General features: G+C 52.6%; 9 protein-coding genes across 9 annotated transcripts; 5 read left to right on the forward strand and 4 right to left on the reverse strand.

Annotated features, from left to right (window-relative positions):
* Positions 1-677: 677 nt before the first annotated feature.
* LAJ45_03165 (uncharacterized protein) lies at positions 678-1,651 on the forward strand (the record flags this gene model as incomplete). The annotated part of the gene is made up of 4 exons (XM_046112753.1): positions 678-893; positions 950-1,270; positions 1,320-1,430; positions 1,487-1,651. The coding sequence occupies 4 exons, from the start codon at positions 678-680 to the stop codon at positions 1,649-1,651; spliced, it is 813 nt and encodes a 270-aa protein (XP_045974242.1).
* A 624-nt stretch (positions 1,652-2,275) lies between these two features.
* Positions 2,276-4,927, reverse strand: LAJ45_03166 (uncharacterized protein; the record flags this gene model as incomplete). Its single annotated transcript, XM_046112754.1, has 1 exon — positions 2,276-4,927. The coding sequence occupies one exon, from the start codon at positions 4,925-4,927 to the stop codon at positions 2,276-2,278; it is 2,652 nt and encodes an 883-aa protein (XP_045974243.1).
* Positions 4,928-5,758: 831 nt separating this feature from the next.
* On the forward strand, positions 5,759-7,516 carry LAJ45_03167 (uncharacterized protein; the record flags this gene model as incomplete). The annotated part of the gene is made up of 4 exons (XM_046112755.1): positions 5,759-5,980; positions 6,059-7,188; positions 7,262-7,436; positions 7,493-7,516. The coding sequence occupies 4 exons, from the start codon at positions 5,759-5,761 to the stop codon at positions 7,514-7,516; spliced, it is 1,551 nt and encodes a 516-aa protein (XP_045974244.1).
* Positions 7,517-8,233: 717 nt separating this feature from the next.
* On the forward strand, positions 8,234-9,498 carry LAJ45_03168 (uncharacterized protein; the record flags this gene model as incomplete). The annotated part of the gene is made up of 2 exons (XM_046112756.1): positions 8,234-8,745; positions 8,826-9,498. The coding sequence occupies 2 exons, from the start codon at positions 8,234-8,236 to the stop codon at positions 9,496-9,498; spliced, it is 1,185 nt and encodes a 394-aa protein (XP_045974245.1).
* Positions 9,499-10,504: 1,006 nt separating this feature from the next.
* Positions 10,505-10,786, reverse strand: LAJ45_03169 (uncharacterized protein; the record flags this gene model as incomplete). Its single annotated transcript, XM_046112757.1, has 1 exon — positions 10,505-10,786. One exon carries the CDS (start codon positions 10,784-10,786, stop codon positions 10,505-10,507), a length of 282 nt encoding a protein of 93 aa, XP_045974246.1.
* Positions 10,787-11,805: 1,019 nt separating this feature from the next.
* On the reverse strand, positions 11,806-13,157 carry LAJ45_03170 (uncharacterized protein; the record flags this gene model as incomplete). Its single annotated transcript, XM_046112758.1, has 2 exons — positions 11,806-12,492; positions 12,552-13,157. The coding sequence occupies 2 exons, from the start codon at positions 13,155-13,157 to the stop codon at positions 11,806-11,808; spliced, it is 1,293 nt and encodes a 430-aa protein (XP_045974247.1).
* A 425-nt stretch (positions 13,158-13,582) lies between these two features.
* Positions 13,583-15,187, forward strand: LAJ45_03171 (uncharacterized protein; the record flags this gene model as incomplete). Its single annotated transcript, XM_046112759.1, has 1 exon — positions 13,583-15,187. One exon carries the CDS (start codon positions 13,583-13,585, stop codon positions 15,185-15,187), a length of 1,605 nt encoding a protein of 534 aa, XP_045974248.1.
* Positions 15,188-16,723: 1,536 nt separating this feature from the next.
* Positions 16,724-19,135, reverse strand: LAJ45_03172 (uncharacterized protein; the record flags this gene model as incomplete). Its single annotated transcript, XM_046112760.1, has 9 exons — positions 16,724-16,765; positions 16,825-16,827; positions 16,959-17,461; positions 17,530-17,998; positions 18,293-18,321; positions 18,374-18,505; positions 18,560-18,682; positions 18,733-18,864; positions 18,940-19,135. The coding sequence occupies 9 exons, from the start codon at positions 19,133-19,135 to the stop codon at positions 16,724-16,726; spliced, it is 1,629 nt and encodes a 542-aa protein (XP_045974249.1).
* Positions 19,136-19,466: 331 nt separating this feature from the next.
* LAJ45_03173 (uncharacterized protein) lies at positions 19,467-19,932 on the forward strand (the record flags this gene model as incomplete). The annotated part of the gene is made up of 4 exons (XM_046112761.1): positions 19,467-19,514; positions 19,576-19,644; positions 19,712-19,819; positions 19,879-19,932. 4 exons carry the CDS (start codon positions 19,467-19,469, stop codon positions 19,930-19,932), a joined length of 279 nt encoding a protein of 92 aa, XP_045974250.1.
* Positions 19,933-20,114: the final 182 nt, after the last annotated feature.

Raw genomic sequence — 20,114 nt, forward strand, 5'->3', positions numbered from 1 at the left:
GGGTTTTCATTGTTATCGGCCGCTATAATCAGTTATATTCTCTGCGTACTGGGAATAAGTCTGTACAGAGTCTTCTTCCATCCTCTTTCGAAGTATCTAGGCCCAAACTAGTAGCCGCTACAGTATGGTATCAGACCTACTACGACGTATGGATGGGCGGTGAACTTGCCCACCAAGTAAAGAAGCTACACAAGAAATATGGTAAGTTGCTTGAAAATCTCTTGCTTGCATTTGAGTTAAGACATAGAGAAGGTCCAATTGTAAGGGTCGAACCAAACGAGGTAACAATTCTTTGGAAATCCCCTTATTCTGTAGCTGACAATAGATAATAGCTTCATTTCAGTGAACCGGAGGTTTACCACGAAATATATAGTAGTAATTCGAGGATGATAAAAGACGAGTTCATGTACCAATGCTTTGGCGAGGGCGATTCCACTTTCGGTTTTATTGACCCCAACCTCTCGCGCCGCCGAAGAGAGGTGTTGAGTCCATTGTTCTCTCGCCGTAATATTATATCATTGCAAAGACTAGTTATTGAGAAGGTTCCTCCTATGCTCTTGGAGAATCAATACGCTTTCCTAAGACAATTTTAGGTGGAAAAACTATGCGAGAAACTCACCGAATACCATGATACCAGCGACGCTGCTGGCATTTCTTCTACATTTCGATGCACAACAATGGACATCATCACGTCCTTCTGCTTTGCAGAGTCTCTTAATTCGCTGGACTACAAAGGATTCCGTCACCTTGTTCTAGTGGGCGTCAAAGTCGCTCTGCCAATGTACTGGGTTTTCAAGCATTTCCGCCCGGTCCAGTGGATTTTTATGCACACTCCAACGTGGCTCTCGTTATTAACGAGCCCCGAAACCGCCGGTATTATGGGGGTCCAAAACGTAACTTCTGTTCTCACAAATATAAGATTGTATGAGAGTGTTGACATATATCACAGTCTGTTTCAGACCATCTTGATAGATTCCTTGCCAATCCAAAAAGTCCAGCCATTGCTGATCATGTCATTTACCATAGACTTCTTGATCCTGAAAACAAAAGGGCCGGGGAGTCACTGCCAACTCGTCATGGTCTTTTCGATGAGACTATGGCGCTGCTAATCGCAGGTAGTGACACTGTGGGAAATACTCTTGTAGTAGGAGGTTTCCACGTTTTGAATAATCCTAGTGTTTATGAGAAGCTCTTTAATGAGCTTAAGAAAAACTGGCCAGTGCTTGAAAAGTCACTAGGATACGAGGAACTGGAAAAACTGCCATATCTGGTATGCAAACATCATCCCGAGCTCGTGAACCAGTGTTGACGTGCTGTAGAATGCAGTCATAAAGGAAAGCTTGAGGGTCTCGCATGGAGTCGTATCCGCATTACCCCGAGTAGTGCCTCCATCTGGTGCCACAATAGGAGGGGCCCATATTCTAGGAGGAGTAAGTACTCTTCTAGCTGTATCTCCACTAAAACGCTGCTTAATGTCGCTTTTCAGACAGTTGTAGGTATGAGCTCTCCATATGTCCATACAAACGAAGGGATCTTTCCAGACGCCCATCGCTTCATCCCCGAAAGGTGGCTGCAACCAAACTCCAAACATCTCGAGCATTGGCTTGTGCCATTCTCCCGGGGCCCACGAATGTGTCTTGGTGTCAAGTGAGTCGTTTTTCTTCTCCTGGGGATGTAAAGGTATCGATGACTTCTGACTTTTTTTCAAAGTCTTGCATGGTGTGAGTTGACTATTGGGTTTGCCCATATCTTTCGGAAGTTTGATCTCAGGTTGCATGAGACTACGTAAGTTGCCAACTCCTGAGATGCCGTTAAAGTTTGTGTGTTGATGACGACGGGGCTGCTGATATAGGGAAAGAGATATAAGGTGGAAAGAATACTTTGTGCCGCACTTCACGGGAAAGCGTGTTCAAAGTTTCATTAAACTTAGGCCAAGCTAGTGGGGTTTGTAGACCAATGAGCCACCATATTTATGTTTGCGTGGTTTGACTGGAGTTTTTTGTGTCATTTTTCTTTTGGAAATATTGATGGTAGACAAATCATGTCTATTTATAAAGGGGGTAAAATATACGATGTGTAATAATGATATGGGGGTATTGATAGTGGGGGTATTGATAGTGGGGATATTGATACTATAGTGATCATTCCCTCAACACTCAAAGTAGTCCAAATAATCCAAAACAAAAGGCCCCTCCTCCCAGAAAAACAGGAGGCTCACAGGTAAAAAATACATCGTGCCATTTATCTATCCATATAACTCCGGTACCCAGCCCAATTAAACAACATCCCATCTGGCCAGCCTACCCAGACTCTCACCCACACTCCTCACAATCACAACTCTCCCCACAGTCCCCTTCCTCCCCTCCCGAAAAACCTTGCCAAAAGCCAAAGCGCCAACCCCAATGCCCATCCCCTCTTTGAGATTGAAGTTACCCGTAGTCACAAAGCCTATGCACTCTTCTTCGCCTGGCACATGCGGGTATCCCTCTTGCCCTGCCCGGGGTATTTGCTTCTTGCCATTCTTGAGGTTGGAGTCTTTCTTTGCTTTGGATTGCGGTAGGAGCGATTTCCACTGTGCACACAGCTCTGGATTTGATTCGGGGAGGGCGTATATTCGTGCACGGGATAAAGGTGTGCCGCGTTGTAGGGAGGTAAGTTTTACCGTGAAGAGGCCAGCGGCGAGTGTAGCGGGGGGGAGTGTGGAAAGGGTGCTAGAGAGATTATCGGTGGAGGTAAGAAGAGGATGGATCAGGTGCGCGGGTATTTGCCAGTATTTGGGAGCTACTATTGGGGAGGGAGTTGGTTCGGCGGGATTGGTTGGCCCGACTGGAGGAGTTGACTCTACTGGAGGTGCTGGCTCAACAGAAGGAACCGGTTTGGAGGAAGGAGCTGGTTCAGCCGGGGGATGGGGAGGGGCAGGTGGATCTATGTCCATGCTATCCGCAGTCTCTGTCGTCCTGGCGGTCTCCGTAGTCTCCGCAGTCTCCATAGTTTCCGTAGCCCCCGCAGTTTCCGCAACCCCCGTAGTCTTCGCAGTAGCCTTATCGACCTGCTCCTTCCCAACAACCTTCACCTTCCTGTCACCAACCAGCCACCCCCAATCGCATAAAAACCCATCACCCAGCTCTCCTCTCTTTTCTCCCAACAAGACCCTTTCCCAAACCACCTTTTTGCCCCTCGGCCTCTTCTCCCACACCTCTTTCCTCTCCGCCCCCTTCCTCCTCTCCTCCTCCGCCCCTGATGCCGTCCCCGGGAAATCGTCGGGAAAGCACCCTTCGCCCCTCTCGAAGAAAACCTGCCTCACCTCGTCTATGCCTCCAAATCTGATGTCACTCGAGACATTCATGAGCCCATACCACACGGGCATGACCCACTTCCACGGTAGCATTAGGGTCCACGACCCTATTGCCTGTGACACTCCACGAACAGGCATCTGGCGGTGCGACGCAAACAGGAGCAGTGGGATCTCTGGGTCTGTGGGCAGTGCGGGGATATATTCACCTGGCGGCGCGGCTGCCTTTCGGCGGCCTATCTTGCGGTGCGATGATTGCAAGCGGACAGCGGTTGCGCGTGCTTCGCGGAGAAAGAGAGGTGATGGTGGGAGTGTGCTGTCGGGCGGCCAGGTGCGAGAGAGGTTGAGAAGATCTGCTTCGGGTGTTGCGGAGGGTGCGGGGATGAAGGGGCGGGGAGGGAGACGGAGGCGTGGGTCGCTGATTTTGAAGGTGAGTAGGGCGCCGAGAGGAAGAAAAGAGGGGTTGGTAAGCCCATGTAGTTGGGGCCATATGCCTTCTGGAGACTCTGGCGAGCCGGGGGTGGTGGGTTTGAGGATGGAGAGGAGTGCAGCAGTGGCAGACGGCCCTGTGATTTCGATACTGCCGATTTCGAATCGCAGGTCTTCAATGACTGTTTTGTGAGCTTTGCAGAGTGGAAGGAGGGTGTCCCATAGCTCAAGGAAGGCTGATGGGTGGACCCTGATAAATATTTCCCTGTGCTCATTGACGTCTTTAGGCACACACCAGATAATGGTAACGGGTGCAATTGGCCCTGTAGGATAATCCCCTGCCTTGTAAATCCATGCCTCACATGCCCTCTTTCCACTCACAACAAGCTTGCTCAATGGGCCCACTGCTTTCCCACAAACCTTTCCAATCACCTCTTTGCAATTTTCTTCACTCCCTCTCAGCATGACTGTTGAAAAGTAGCTTTGATCCCATGCCACGGCACCCTTTGTCTGACTTGCTCTATGCGTCGGGCGATAACACTTCTCGGTGGGTGTTTCTGCTACGGCGAATCTCCACCTCACCCCCATCCTTGCTCTCTTTGCATGCCACAGATGCGTCGGCAACCACGTCTTCTCCCTCTGCCTCTTCCTAAACTTGTTTGCCGGCCGTGGCGGTCTCCGTAGCTCATTGATCGTACTACGTGACAAGGGAGTTTTCGAGAGGATCTCTGGGTTAAGCTCCCGCTTGGTAGCCATATTCTTGAGCTTTTTCGCTGTCTCAAGGCGCAGACGCATAAAGCCTGCAGACTTCCGCCGGCGGGCAGTCACCGTAGGGGTGTTGTCTTCATGCATTTCGCGCGCCGCCCTCTTTCGCAGTCTCTTGGGCACCCTCTTGACATTGTGGCTTGCCGTGCGCCGTCTCATGTCCCTAGGCACCAATTGGAAGGCCCGTTTGTTGCTCGCACGCTTCGAGTTCTTCATTGCATCCCGGAGCGCCGCAATCTCGAATTCGCGGGACTGGATGAAGGCATTGACGTCGAGTTCGCCGGACCGCAGGGCTGGGTTGGAGCTCTGGACGGCAATGGTGCGGGCGTCTTGGAACTTTGCGCGTTTGCGCTCGTTGCCGGAGCCGACTGGGAGGCTGGGGGCGCCGCGCTTTCGTGGGTTTGTGGGAGGTGATGGTTGAGGGGCTTGTGTGGACGCCATTTTGGGGGCGTGGGTGGATGGAGATGTATGACGTTGTGGGGGGGGTTCTTTTTTTGAGTCGAGTGGGAGTAGTGAGGGTTAGTTACCCTGATTGTGGTTCGAGATGGACTTGGACTTGGTGGGGAATGCAGGGCGCGTGTAAGGTGTGAGCGCCGCTAAGATACATGTACCGCTGTACTCCTACATCTGTGCATACATGATGCCTGTGCTAGAAATTGGTTACGAGTACAGCAAGAACCAGAGACATGTATGCAGGTACATCCTGAAGTTGAGAGTAGCAGGTGCATATAGATTCACTTCACGATGGTCGATAGATTGTATATTATAGAGTACACATTCCTTAGCAATTGCTATCACTACATGTATGTACATGTACTTTCCATTCACCGCTGCGTTAATTGCAGATGATTACCGCTTCGATCCTCTACAATTCGAAGTCACCGCAGGGGGGAGGATTTGATACTGGTAATCAGCAGCATCTAAATTCTCTAGCAAGAAGTTGTGTCTGGTATACAGCAGTTGTTACTGGAATTGAATAGATCATACATGTAGCCAAGGGATGTTTTCCCTTGGACATAAACGGTGTAGGTACATGTACTCTACCTCGATGTAGATCTCGAATTTCCTGCCAAGCACTCACACGCACATACCCGCGCTAACCCCAAGCAGCCTAGCCCCCCTCCCGATAAGCTGCGGCTCTTCCCCCACGTGATCTCGAAAAATTAATTCGTGCAGACCATCCATCCATTCCACCCCGCCAATTGCAACCAAACAAAAGAATATAGGAAACCAACTACACCCAACACCCTCAATCTTTAATATTACACAAAAATGGCCACAGTTCTGCCCCCCAAAAGCAAGCGCCAGAAGCTCGCAGAGTCAAAGATTTCCCAGGCACAGCAGAAAATCGACCTCATCCCCGAACATGTCCCCAACGTCGTCGTGCACCTCCAGGCCTCCGACACCGGCGCGCAACTCGGCGGCGAGCTCCATATCCCCGGAAACACCACGGCGCAGCAGCTAGATCTACTTGTGAACAAGCTTCTTGGGACAGTACGTTCTACCCTCCCACTGATCATTGGCCCTACAGATCAGAACAAACCTCACTAACTCAACCCCCCAATTCCACAGGAAGATGACAGAGTCCCATACACCTTCTCCCTCCTCACCTCACTCACAAACGCCGACTCGCCCATAATCGACATCACCAACGACCTGTGGACCTCCGTCCTCAAGCCCGGGCACAAGACCACCGAGGACGTCCTCACACTCGTCTACACGCCTCAGGCCGTCTTCCGCGTCCGCGCCGTCTCGCGCTGCTCAGCAGCAATCAGCGGCCACGGCGACGCCATCCTCGCAACACAGTTCTCGCCCGCCTCGTCGGCGCGCATGGTGACGGGCAGCGGCGACGGCACGGCGCGCGTGTGGGACTGCGACACCGAGACGCCCATGCACACACTCAAGGGGCACAAGTCGTGGGTGCTCGCCGTGTCGTGGAGCCCCGACACAAAGTACATTGCGACGGGGAGCATGGACAACACGCTGCGGCTGTGGGACGCAAAGACGGGGAAGCCGCTCGGCGACGCGATGAAGGGACACACAAAGTGGATCACGGGCCTGGCGTGGGAGCCCTATCATCTCCAGTCGGACCCGAATAATGCGAGGGTGGTGTCGTCGTCGAAGGACCAGACGATCCGTGTGTGGAATGCGGCGCTGCGCAGGGTCGAGATGTGTATGTCGGGCCATGCGGCGGCCGTGACGTGTGTCAAGTGGGGTGGGCAGGGGTGGATCTATTCGGCGAGTCAGGATAAGACGATCAAGATCTGGAATACGTCGGATGGGAAGTTGGTGCATAGTTTGAATGCGCATGCGCATTGGGTGAACCATCTGGCGCTGTCGACGGACTTTGTGCTGAGGACGGCGTACCATGACCATACGGGGCAGGTGCCTGCCACGGACGAGGAGAAGGTTGCAAAGTCAAAGGAGAGGTACGAGAAGGCTGCGACTATTGGCGGTGAGCTTGTCGAGAGGCTAGTTACTGCCAGCGACGACTTTACAATGTACCTCTGGGAGCCAAAGAAGGGAACGAAGCCCATTGCAAGACTGTTGGGACACCAGAAGTTGGTGAACCACGTAACGTTCTCACCCGACGGAAGATTGATTGCCTCCGCCTCATTCGACAACCACGTCAAGCTGTGGAATGCCAGAGACGGGAAGTTCATCTTCAGTCTTCGCGGGCATGTGGCGCCTGTGTATCAATGGTAAGCACACACACACAAAATCCCCCCCAATCTAGTTGAGTATGGCAGCCTTCTAACGGGGCGTGAAAAATAGCTGTTTCTCAGCAGACTCGAGACTCCTCGTCTCTTCATCTAAGGACACAACCCTCAAGATCTGGGACGTCAAGACTGGAAAACTACACACCGATCTCCCAGGACATCAGGACGAGGTGTTTGCAGTCGACTGGAGTCCAGACGGCAAGAAGGTTGCGAGTGGTGGTAAAGATAAGGTATGCCATTATTCTTTGTACGAGAACCTGGAACTATGCTGATGTTTTGTTTGAAGGCAGTGCGGTTATGGAAGTATTAGTGCGTTTAGAATGGACAGCGGGACTTCTTTACAATGTGTATACATTTTCATAAATCAAAAGTTTTGTTTGTTTTTTGGCGTTAACTTTATACTGAGGTTGGTTTTGCGTATGTAGGTGATAGATACATGTAAATAAGCCTTGGTTGGAGGGTTTAGCGTGTGTTGAATCATATATTATCACTCGTATTGAATATAGAAACGATAAAAACCATACCGAGAGAACGACTCGAATATTGATGCGTAGCTGACTCTAGATTACATGTAGGAGATACTTTTGAGCACTTACACCACTATGTGCGCTCAATGGAAGTAATAGAATGTATCTGTAAGGCAATATTTTGGCATCATTTAAGCTGCGTAGGCACCGTCGCACTAGTCTTAGTAAAATATATCTTTTTTTTTTTTTTACCTAGGTGCTCGATATGGTCCATTAGCCCAAAGAATTAGCTGTCATGCCGCTGTAATGCATCAGACACCATAATCCGCTGCTCCACAGTAAATCCAATACCAGGTGCCAATGATCGACTTAGCAGGGATGAGGCTCTGGTTGCAAGACCCCACGGTGGGGCATGTGAAATAAAAATAATTCCACCAAGGTAGATCCCCTTACCAGCTACTCTACACAAACCACCACAAACTCACCCACAAACATACAGCAAAAGAACCCCGAAAAGAAATCAACAAAGAAATCTCACATACATACCTGTACTCTTAACCATGCTCTCCGTCGACTCCGCGCCCGCCCCCGAGGCAGCAGTCAATGACCAGCAGCTCCCCGACCTCAGAAAGCTCACCGTCTCCGAGCCCACCCCCGTCACCGTAGAAACCATACCCGCCATAAGCGGGGAGCCTCCAGCCCCCACAGCCGCCCCAATCGCCACAGCACACGTCCACCCCGACGGGCCCAAAGTGTCCGCGCCCTTCCAATTCGGCTCGCGCCTGCTGCTCTCCGAAGACGAAGTCTTCACCTTCAACGCCTGGGACCACGTCGAGACAGACCCAGCCTACAAAGCGTACAGCGCCGCGCAGTACGCCAGCCAGCGGAGCAAGCCCGTCAGCGCGAGCGACAAGAAGCGCTTCATGAGCGACCCGGCAAAGTGGTGGGACCTCTTCTACAAGAACAACAAGGAGAATTTCTTCAAGGACCGCAAGTGGCTGCAGCAGGAGTTCCCGATCCTGGCGGAGGCGACGCGCGAGGGCGCAGGGGACGTGGTGATGGTGGAGCTGGGGTGCGGCGCGGGAATACGCTGTTTCCGGTGCTGAAGCAGAATGTGAATGAGGGCTTTCGTATCGTGGGGTGTGACTTTAGTGCGAAGGCCGTGGAGGTGGTGAGGGCGCAGCCGCTGTATAAGGAGCATGTGGAGAGAGGGAGGGTTAGGGCGGAGGTGTATGATTTGTCGGAGCCGGATACGCTGCCGGTGGGTGTGGAGGAGGGGACGGTGGATGTGGTGATTATGGTGTTTGTGTTTTCTGCGTTGGCGCCGGAGCAGTGGAGTGCGGCGCTGGGGAATGTTCGACGGATGCTGAAGAAGGGCGGTAAGGTTCTGTTTAGGGACTATGGCAGAGGCGACTTGGCCCAGGTCAGGTTCAAGGCAGGAAGGTATCTCGACGAGAACTTCTATGTCAGAGGTGACGGGACGAGGGTGTACTTTTTTGAGCAGTGGGAGCTCAGGAAGATATTCACCGGCGAGGTAGGAGAGACCGAGGAGGTCAACTACAAGACTGAGAACGGGGAAATAAAAGAGAGGGAGAAGAAGCCTGTGGTCGAGGAGCAGGTGCCGCAGGAGGAAGAAGAGACGCAGGAGGAGCCAATCACAACGGTAGAGAAGACCAAGGAGGAGCAGCAGCAAACGTTCCCGGAAGGCGATTTTGGCGGCTTCGTGGCAAGGGAGATGGGCGTGGATAGACGTCTGCTTGTAAACCGAAAACGACAGCTGAAGATGTATCGGTGCTGGATGCAGGCGGTTTTCGAGAAGCTTTAGATATCGTATAAGAAGTAGATATAGATAGATTTCCTTCAATAATAAAATTTTCCTCTTTTTTTTCTGAACACATGGTGATCAACGATATCTCAGCGGCCATTGATCTCTAAGATGACACCGAGAATCAAGAGAGAAATAAAAATTGCCTATTTAAGTTATGATTGTGAGGCCAGTCGGAGGGTCCGATTTCGGAGTACACAACGTACATCTTGGCACACCGCCAAGCTCAAGTACCACCCCCAGCGCAGCATCCACCATGGGCGAGTGGTCTAGTGGTTAGACTGCTCGTCAGGTAGAGACACCGTGTGTTTGACCCAGGGACATATAAGGTCCTGGGTTCGACCTGGGGTGGGGGTAGTAACGGACAACAAGATGCCGTTGCAGTACCTTTTGTCGAATCTTTTGTTTCTTTTCAGCTAGTACAGGGACGGAGATAGAGTATGAGAGCGAGAAATAATAACTACACACATATAGTAAAAAAGGGAAATTTGAGGATGGAGACAGACCATGCGAAGCCCATACATGACTGCACGATGCCGCCAACAGCTGGTACAGCTGCCCATAAGTTTCAAGGCACCCGCCGCGAGGCTATAGATACATGTACATACGGTTAGAAGCAGAACGGTAGCCTTGTCGAGTATCCGTGTACCCGGGGCCGGACTGTACCATATGACCCGTCGACCCGTCACGGCTACTGTGGACATAGTATGCGTTGACGGCGCTGCCTCATAGGTTATCACTCGGTGAATTGTATTCTTCAGCTGGGGTTGTGGGTCTCCTTGAAGGCTGTGGGTAGATTAATATATTATGGTTTTATGGCCGTACTTTGTCCTGGGGGTAGGTGGGCGCCCGTGGGGCGTTCTACGGAGGTACGGTGGAAGGTGGAGGACAAAGAAACGATTCTATTAACAACACAACATAAACTAAAACTAAAACTAACAACTACTTAAAATAACAACTACATGTACCCATATAAAAACACACCCCAAACAACCCCTCTCTCTCTCTACCGTCTCGTACTACCACCACCCCTCAACGGCGCCTGCGACCCCGGAAAGCCACTCGAGCCTTTCCACGGCTCGCCATGCTGGCTCTTGAACGGCGCTGCTTGCGCTTTGTGGGTCTGCTGGGTTTTGGTGATTAGTGGCTTCTTGCTACCTTGTTCCCAGGGCTTAGTTAGTGGCTTGTTGGAGGAGGTGGAGGAGGAGGAGGAGGAGGAGACGTTCATGATGCTGGAGACGGCGAGGGTGATGAGGATTGCAGAGGCGGTGATGCGGGGGGTTGCCATTGTTGTAGGGGTTTCTGGGGGGTGGTTAGTTTATGGTATTGGGGGTATTGGGGGGTATGTATTGGAGGGTATGGTGGGAGAAGTAAGGGGTGAGGAGTGAGGGTGGTATTTATGCCCATAGAGGAGATGGGCGTGCATGTGGTTTCTTTATTCCCTTTCTACTATACTTGAAAGCTTAATCGGTTGTGCTACTGGGTGGGGGTGATGGATATTGAATCTTGTAATATGCTTTGTGGGTACGTGCTAGCTTCTATTATATCTATTATATTGCAGCGATACATGCAGCGCTCAGGCGTAGCTAGAGCTGAGAGGCATACATGTAGTTTCCCACTGTGCGATCATTGACGCCTTGCCCGCGGCGTCGTTAGATACGTCGTTAGAGAAGACCTATTTCCCCAAGCTACCCGGATAATGGTGGCACAGTCATATAAGCGCAAAGACTAGAGCAGTAAATCAGAACTCTTAGAAACAGATACGGCGGGGGGGAAAGGTGCTAAAAGGCCGCACTTTGAAAACTCAAAATACGTGGTTTCAGGTACACACCCGGCCCACTACGTACCCCACTCTCTGAGAAAATAGATATTTATGTACATGTAGTATTCAAGTCATCCGGAGACACAATGGAAGCGATAAACCCCGCCAGAAAAAAACCAGGAGAATTAGTAGACATCTCATGTAATAGTTTATCTAACCTTACTCGACCCAGTGCATTGGGAAAGAGAAGTATGAGTAATCATAGATTATCACTCGCCCCTTGGCGGTGCGTGGAGACGACAGATTGAAACCCCTCTTGATATAAGTATGGACTTGAATTCTTACATAGAAGGCGAATATCACTGAGAAGTAGAGAGAGGGGACAATGTACTAACAACGAGCGAGAGCACGATTGAAATCACTATCAATGAAACTCGACCCAGCTACAGTACAAGCTCCATGAAAGCCACAAAACCAGAAACAAAATCATTAACTTTTATTCTAATATAATACAAACCCCTTCCCCCTCCCCCTCTCTCCGGTATCTACAACTTCGGCTCCACCCCCTCCGCCCCTGTCGGCGTCTCATTAATCTGCACCCTCCTATCCTCCCCCCCACTCACAATCCCCACCCCACTCCACTCCACCGCAAACACCTTCTCCCTCCCCGTCACCCCCTCCCCACCCCCTCCCTCCCTCCTAACAACAAACACACTGCCACTCCCCACCGCCCTCACATCCCACACCCTCACCGTGCCATCATGCCCCGCCGACGCCATCATCCACTCCCCGCCCGCACACAGCGCCGCAACACAGTTCGTATGCCCCCTCAGCACCCCCGCCGCCACCTCGCTCGCCCCCGCGCGCGGGTCATGCAGCGTGATATGCCGCGCCGTGCTCCCCGCCGCCAGCAGCGACAGCGATGGTAAAACACACATACTCGCGACCGGGTGCTGCGTCGTGCGCGTGTCGACGAGGCGGTGCGTGGCCAGGTCCCATGTGCGGATGGTGTGGTCCCACCCGGCGGAGTATGCCACTGTTGCGTCTTTCCCGTCAAACTCGACGGCGGAGGCTGGCCCCGTGTGGCCGGTTAGGAGCGCGAGGGCGCCGTAGCGCGGGATGGTCGTGGTGGTGGAGGTGGTTTTGCGTTTCTTGGAGGGCTTGGGCGGGAGGAGGGATGATGGGGCGGGGGGAGGGAGGTGGCGGGGGTGGTGGACCAGAGCCCGATGGTGCTGTCGGAGGAGGCGGAGAGGATGTGGGTGCTGCGCGGGTCGACGGCGAGGTGGGTGACGGTGGATTTGTGGCCGAGGAGCTCGGCGAGCGGCGTGATGGCGGAGGACTCGGGGTCGCAGGACCAGAGGCGCAGCGTGCGGTCCATCCCCGCTGTTACGATGCCGGCGCCATTGGGCGTCCATTTGGCGGCTTTGATGGCCGCGGTGTGGCCAGACGCTTCAGCGACCACCTGGCCGCTGATGTTCCACACGCGCGCGATGCCATCATAGGAGCCCGACAAGATGAGCGGTGCATCCCCATCGGCGGAGAGTGTGTTCACACTCGACACCCAATCATCATGCTGGAACGCGGCGCGGAATTTGGGGGGTACCACGGCGCGCACGTACTCGAGCGTGACGACGCTCTCAGCGCTGAGGCCGTGCTGCGTGAGGTACTCGTCGAGCGAGGAGCGCAGGAAGGCGCCTGCGGCGAGGAAGTCGAAGGGCACGGGCGTGGGAGTGTCCAGCAGGTGGTTGATGATCTGCGAGAGGCCGTAGCGCTTGAGGTTTGTGGGGACGAGGATGGGCGCGGGGGGCACGGCGATGTCGGCGTGGCGGGTCACGAATTGGACTTGAACTTTGGGGGTGGGGGCGGGGTCGGTGTCCATTGCGGTGGTGGTGGACATTGTGTGTAATTGCTATATCAGAAGATATAGACTGGTGAGGTTTCTGCAATTGCGGGTTCTGGTCGTGGTGTTTAGCAATTTCTCTCTGCGACTGAACGAGAAAAAAAAGATTTGAGAAACGCTGCGGCGGTGCGGCTCTGCACGGCCGGGTAACGGGGAAGTGTTGTGTGACCTCAGCCAGATCGGGCGTCACAGAGAAAGAAGACACAGCTGACAGCTCTTGGTTCTCGGTCCAGCAGTTCTCTATCCCCTCAACCCTCTCCTCTCAGCTGCAGCTCTCGGTCCAGCACAGCCAGCCAGAGCTCCCCCCAGAGAGAGATATATCATACAGACACCAGAGACACACATACAATCCCCAATCCCTCGGTCCCCTCAAACACACTCCTCTCTCCCCATACTCCCCCCCCCCCCCCCCCTCCGCCGCCATGCCGCCCAAACGCATGACCGCAAACCCCGTCAAGCCCGCGCGCTACCGCCCCGGCAAGCCCACCGCGCCCGAGCACTCCGACACCTCCGACACCTCCGACAGCGACGCCTCCGACTCCGAGTCCGCGCCCCCCAAAGTCCCCAGCACCACCACAACTACCACAAAAGCCGACTCCACCCCCGCCATCGTCTCCTCCGCCCTCAAAAAGGTCGACCTCAACAAACGCTTCGAGCAGTCCCGCAAGGAAGAAGAAGCGCGCGCCGCCCTCGCCGCGCAGGCCGCCGCCGCTGAAGAAGAAGCTGCCGCCGCTGCAGCAGAAGAGGAGAAGGAAAGCAGCAGCGAGTACACCGAGGAGGAGGACTCTGAAGAAGAGGAATCCGAAGAAGAAGCGCCCAAGAAGCTCCTCCTGCGCCCCACCTTCATCCCCAAGAACAAGCGCAACACCCCCGCCGAGGACCCCGAGGCCATCCAGAAACGCAAAGCCGACGAAGAAGCCCGCGCAAAAGAGGAATCCAAAGCCCTCCTCGAGGAGCACATCAAGCGCGACCTCCTCGCCAAAGCCGCCGGCCGCAAAGGCTGGGACGACAACGACGACGAGGACGCCACAGGCGTCGACGACACCGATGCACTGGACCCGGCCGCCGAGCGCGCAGCGTGGAAGCTGCGCGAGCTGATGCGCGTGAAGCGGGAGCGCGAGGCGCTCGAGGCCATCGAGAAGGAGCGCGAGGAGGTTGAGCGGCGGCGCACAATGGACCCCGAGCTGCGGCGCCGCGAGGACATGGAGTATGTTGCGCGGCAGCGGGAGGAGAAGAAGGAGAGCCGGGGCCAGATGGGGTTCCTGCAGAAGTACTACCACAAGGGCGCGTTCTACCAGGATGATGCGTCGGAGGTGATGAAGAAGAACTATGCGACGGCGGCGGTGGAGGACGAGGTCAAGAATAGGGATGTGCTGCCAAAGTATATGCAGGTGCGTGGTGACGAGGTGGGGAAGAGGGGGAGGACACGGTGGACGCATTTGACGGCCGAGGATACGAGTCTGACGGGCGGGGGGAGCCCGTGGTTTGAGAAGAGTGGGAGTAACAAGAGGGCGGCGGAGAAGATGGGCGGGATGAGGGAGGATGAGAGGTTCTTGCCTGATAAGGATAAGGACAGGCAGAGAGACCGCGGTGGTGAGGGGGGAAGAGATAGCCGCGGCCCTCCGCCGCCGCCGAGAAACGACCGAGACCGCGACTTTGGCGATCGACGACCTCCAGAGGGACCGCGCAGAGACCGTGAGGGTGGTGATAGGGGCGGTGACCGATACCGTGGTAGTGGAGCCAGAGACGGCGACAGAGACAGACGCGGGCCGCCCAACGACCGGGAACGGGGTGATCGCAGAGCCAGAGACGCCCCGCGGGATAGAGACGACCGCCGAGAGAGATACTCCGGCGACAGAGACCGGGAACGAAGACGCTCGCGGTCACCGCCCCGACGGCGCGACGATGGCGACAGAGATAGGGATAGGGATAGGGATAGGAAGCGGGCCCGGTCACCGCCGAGGAGGCGGGATGAGGACGCGGGGGATGGGGATAAGAGGCGGCGGACGGAGGTGCCTGCTGCGTAGTTTCTCACGGAGGAGTAGTGGTGGTTTTTTGTATTATTGGCGCCCACGTATCTAGATTGAGTGTGCAGTTTTTCTCTTGTTTTTAAAATGGCTAATGAATGGATAGCGTGGTTTAATATATCGAGATTGGCAGCATTGGGGGTATTTATGGCTGTGCTTTGTTAATTGTCGGGTGAATGTGAATAGTGGATGATTGCTGTGCTGGGTGGTGGGCGGTAATGATCGTAGTTGCTGCAGAAATGGTGTCGACGGTCGCATCCTGGCAGTGTGTAGGCCCCTTGTCGCTGAGTATCGAGTGACGCGCCATGTTCCAAGCGCACGCGGCACACTCCCACCAATATCGGCCCCTAACCTCTCCTCCATCTCCATCTCCATAAGTCATCCACTTTCTTCCTGGCTTCCTCCTAGAAGCAAAGCAAGGTATCCAAACGTACGCAGAAAAAAGGGCTTTCTATACGAACACACCTACCAGCAGTTGAAGCCTGGGTGCATAATCGCCGAAACAGCGCCCTATCTCTTCTCCAGCCAAAGTCAACAGCGTCAAAAGCAATTATAATCGTCATCGCTGCGTCTGTGATTCACCACACCAGAGGTAAGGACCTAGCATAAACCCTCACTGATGGGCAGAGCTGGAGTCTATCTAGTAATATCGATATCTATTCTACACACCTGGGGAGCCTATATACAATGGTTATAGATCAGAATAACCTTAGGATATTCATAACTTGACTTCTATCAAGAACCCGCTCGCCAAATCGAGGGTTTCTAAATCATTATAATACCCGAGTGATGGCCTGTGAGGCAATAACCTTTAGGCCTGCAGGTCGAAGAATGAGCTCGCGAGGATCGTAGTCATTAGCTAGAGGTTCCTTTAATCCCTACAAAGTATATACCAGTCACGGGCGTAAAGCTGTAGCTGTAGCTGTTGTACTTGGTACATTTTGTCTGCTTATGTGATAATCTACATACAAAAAAAAAAAAAAAAAAAAAAAAAAAGATGCAGCGGGACGCAAACCGGACACATAAAAAATTATTTCCCCACGGCAGCAAGAAATAAGGTGATCAGTCTTATTTCCCCCAAGGTGGGTGTCGAACGCACGACCTGGCGGTATTCGGCACACTCAAGAACTAAGGTAGCAGCCCCGACGACTCTTGCGCCAGGCGTGATGGTGGCTCCCAGCTCATTTCCTTACTTGAGCCAGCCAGCGTAGGGTTAGGTGTATAAAGTACTTCTTAGTGCAATGGTGCCCCAACATCAAACGTCCTTCACCAACAAAGCAGGCACTGTCTCCCGCGCCACTTCTTCTAAGTTAAAGAAATAATGAAAATGAAAAAAGTCTCTCGGAGGAATCAAATCTTCGATACCCTGCTTAACTCGACCTGAGCAGAATCAACACAAGGAAGCAATGGCATTACTACACCATCGAAGCTAGTGTGCTTGGGATTAACGGGAAAACATGCAAGTACATGCAGTTGACCTTGCAGCCAATACTTATGCGTATATCCCTACTAACCCTAGCCTCGTATGGCGCCGTACTATTGTATAATCTCATGAGGAATATGTATATCGAGACGAGCCTGGGGGTTCCGAGAGAAAATCAGCTTCATCCACTGCAAAGTCTTCCCCATCATCTTACTTTCTGTTCGTAATTACGGTAGCGAAAGAGCAATCGTTAGCGGAAAAAAAAAGTGATATGAATTGAAACCTTCAAACTATGTAATCTCCCCCCAAATACTAAACACCTCATAATTAGATAGCCAGCCTGGCCACACTTTCCGCCGCCACATCACCCCCCTTCTTCTCCACCAAGACTCCCAGTAATTCCCCAACCCCATCATCCGCGTCATCACCCAGATTCTTCTTGATCTCAGACATCAGGATAATGGCATTATCAAGGTCCTTTGCTTTGAGCTCCTTCAACGCCTTTTCCTCTTCCGCGCCGCATCCCATCCACACGCTCTCAGCTGCACCTCTCGCCATGATGACCAGTCCAAACAGCCCTTCTGTGCGGACGACAGGCCATTTGTCCTGGGTTATCATAGCCCAAAGAGGTGCCGCGATGTTGTGAGTGTAGAGCTTTTTCTCCAATTCGGGGGAGGCGGAAGTGTAAGTGGAAGAGGCGTTGAGAACACGGAACATTGCAACGATGGTTCGTGCGATTTCGGTTCTGGTGGGTAGTTCTTCCGCAGTGTTGTAAATCTCAAGGCAGCGGGTAAGAATTGTTTTTTCGTCTCTCTCAGGAGATGGCTGCAGTGCGAGGGTTACGTTTTCAACTGCGGAAGGATGCATGAGTTAGTGAGTAATTATTGATGACGCCATCTACCAAGGAGGCTGAACTCACTGCAATCAACGCAGACCAATCTCCCTAATCCAACAGCCGAATACCAAACTTGTCCCACTCCCACCCCCTCCATGCTCAACATGTCCCATATCAGGTCGAATACACCTGCACTTCCAAGCACCGCTTTGTTCGTCTTCGCGATTGCAAGGTTCTTTAGCACTCCCGTTGCGGCATGGAGAACTCCCACTGCCACAGCACCTTGTCCCGCACCTGGCTTCTCCTCTCCCTCTGGAATAGACACTGCCTTCTCCTTCTTAGTCAAAGCCGCAGCTTTAGCGTCGTTGTACTTCTTGATCGTACGTCTTATGATGTCAAACAGCTCTTTGTGCACCTCATACTCCTGCACCAGACTGCTGCAAACCTCATCACTACGACCGATATTACCGAGAATAAGACAGGCAGCTACAGTCAAGTCGATCTTCTCATCATCCGTCTCGCTCAGCCAGCCCCGAACGCGGGCGATGACGGGCTAGAAAGAGGGTATGCATCCCGGAAGTCGTTATGAGAGGACAAGTCACCAATGTTCTCTAGAAGAGCTTTGCGGGCGTGGGCAATGAGTTTAGCATCCTGCTTTTCCGAGTCGGATTCCGGGGGGTAAATGACTTCTCGAAAAGATCGAGAGTTTGTGGGAACAGGTCAGAAGAGATTAGGGTGGTTTGGAATTCTGACGAGGTGAGGAGTGAGGACATTAGCGTGGAGAGTGAGAGCTGATCGTCAAATGAGCATAGCGGGGAAATGGCGAGAGAGAGGAATGTCTTCGGACTCGAGAGGGACAAGTTTCCCTTCCGGCATCTACTTTATGTCAGCGAGTGGTAGTTCCTCGAGGGCATGGGTGGATTTTTACCATGAGAAAGAAGTAGCTCGAGGACACGGCCAAAGTAGTCAAGCTCCTCATCTTCTAGGAACCCTTTACGTCCGATTATTTCTAGTAGAACAGGACATGCACCGTCCGAGATAGCTTTCAACTGGGAGGGCTCTCTTGAAGAGTTAGCTTTACCCAAGCTACTTCCATAACTGGCGAGGAACAAACCGTAGTCTAGGCAAATATTATGGAGGACCATAAGCCCAACTTTTTGTAAATCTGAGTTTTTTATACATTCAAGTATTGGGGTAAGGGACTCCGGATTATCGATAACCCGTTGGCGGTTCTTGTCTGGATTTGAGTTAGGATTTTCCCAACAACCGGGGAAGGGTAAGAATCACCATTATCGGCGCAACAGTTCCCAAGAAGACGGAGAGAGTGTAGACAAATGTCATGATCCTCGTAGTTTGATGCAAGTACACTTTGGAAGAATGTGAGTATCTGAGCTTCGCCAATTGGCGTACGCCATTCCTCTACACGGCACTTGTAGTTAGCTATGAGTGCTCCGTGTGAAATATAGCAGCTCTGCAAAACCTATAATCCCTTACCATCACGACTAGCATCTGCACAAGCCTTTACTGCCTGCTTCAGCTTCTCCGTGTCTTCCTCTGCCTTCTCGGGGCTCTTATCCTCCCCAGTCCTCAGTGCCTTCAACATCTCGAGTACCGGGACCAAATCCTTGCCTTCTTGTTCCTCTGCCTTGAATATCTCCGTAAGGCACTGCACTGGGTCCTGGGATGCCATTTTTTTCGATCCGACAAGCTTCGTGTACCGCTAGAAAAAGTAAGAAACCGACCGAAGTGATGATGATGGCTGCAGCGTTCAATCGCGGGGTAGCAAAAAATATAAGATGTTTCGCTATCACACGTGGGAAGCAGCTGACGGGCACGTTAGCTTAGCGTGCCAACACTGCAAGGGCCACCTAACCTAACCACCCCCGAAACAGCCACAGGAAATCATCATCACTCTCCTTTACTTGCATCTTTCCAATCCTCCTGCAACACACTTACCTACCCGCTTTCAATCACGCTCCTTTCACAAACCTTGTTTTTGTTTATATCTTAAAACTTTTACAATGACTCGCGCGATCGAAACCATCTCTGCCTTGCTGCTGTTCAGCTCCGTGTGTATCCCCCTATCTACTACATCTTGTGGAATAGAGTATTGATTTGAACCTCCTCTAGCTCTACCTCGCGGCGTTTCTTGGCCTGATCCCGTTTCCGGCAAAGGTCCAGGAAGAGATTATCCCAGTTGTATGTTCTACCTCGCTCCGCTCTGAATATTGGCTCTGAGCTATGCTAATGCGTGCGCGACTTGTAGCTTCCGTTCTGGGCGCTCGTTTCGTTCGGCGCATATCTTCTTTTCTCCCTGGGATGGGGAATCTTTACTTTTAACGACACAGAGGCCGCGTACCATGAGCTTGTTACGGTATGTTTTGGGGGTTATGTATGCCTCTTGCGACAAAAGCTAACGGAGTGGAATCGCAGGAAATCCAGCAGGCCAAGAAGGAGCTCAGAGTGAAGGGCGTTGATGTAGACTAAGCGCACAACTTCGAATTTTTATGGATTGCGGGACTTTTGGAGACAGTAATAGGGAAGAATGTAGACAATGAACGGGAAGAGAGGGCGTTCTTAATACCAAAATGCAGGACATGCGACTCAGGACTAAATTCAAGCGAAAATTTGACAAGAATCTTTTTGAAATCTATATTTCTACGGACCGG

This window comes from Morchella importuna (assembly GCF_003444635.1).
Source record: "Morchella importuna strain M04M26 chromosome Unknown Morimp01GS006, whole genome shotgun sequence".
Taxonomy (NCBI): domain Eukaryota; kingdom Fungi; phylum Ascomycota; class Pezizomycetes; order Pezizales; family Morchellaceae; genus Morchella; species Morchella importuna.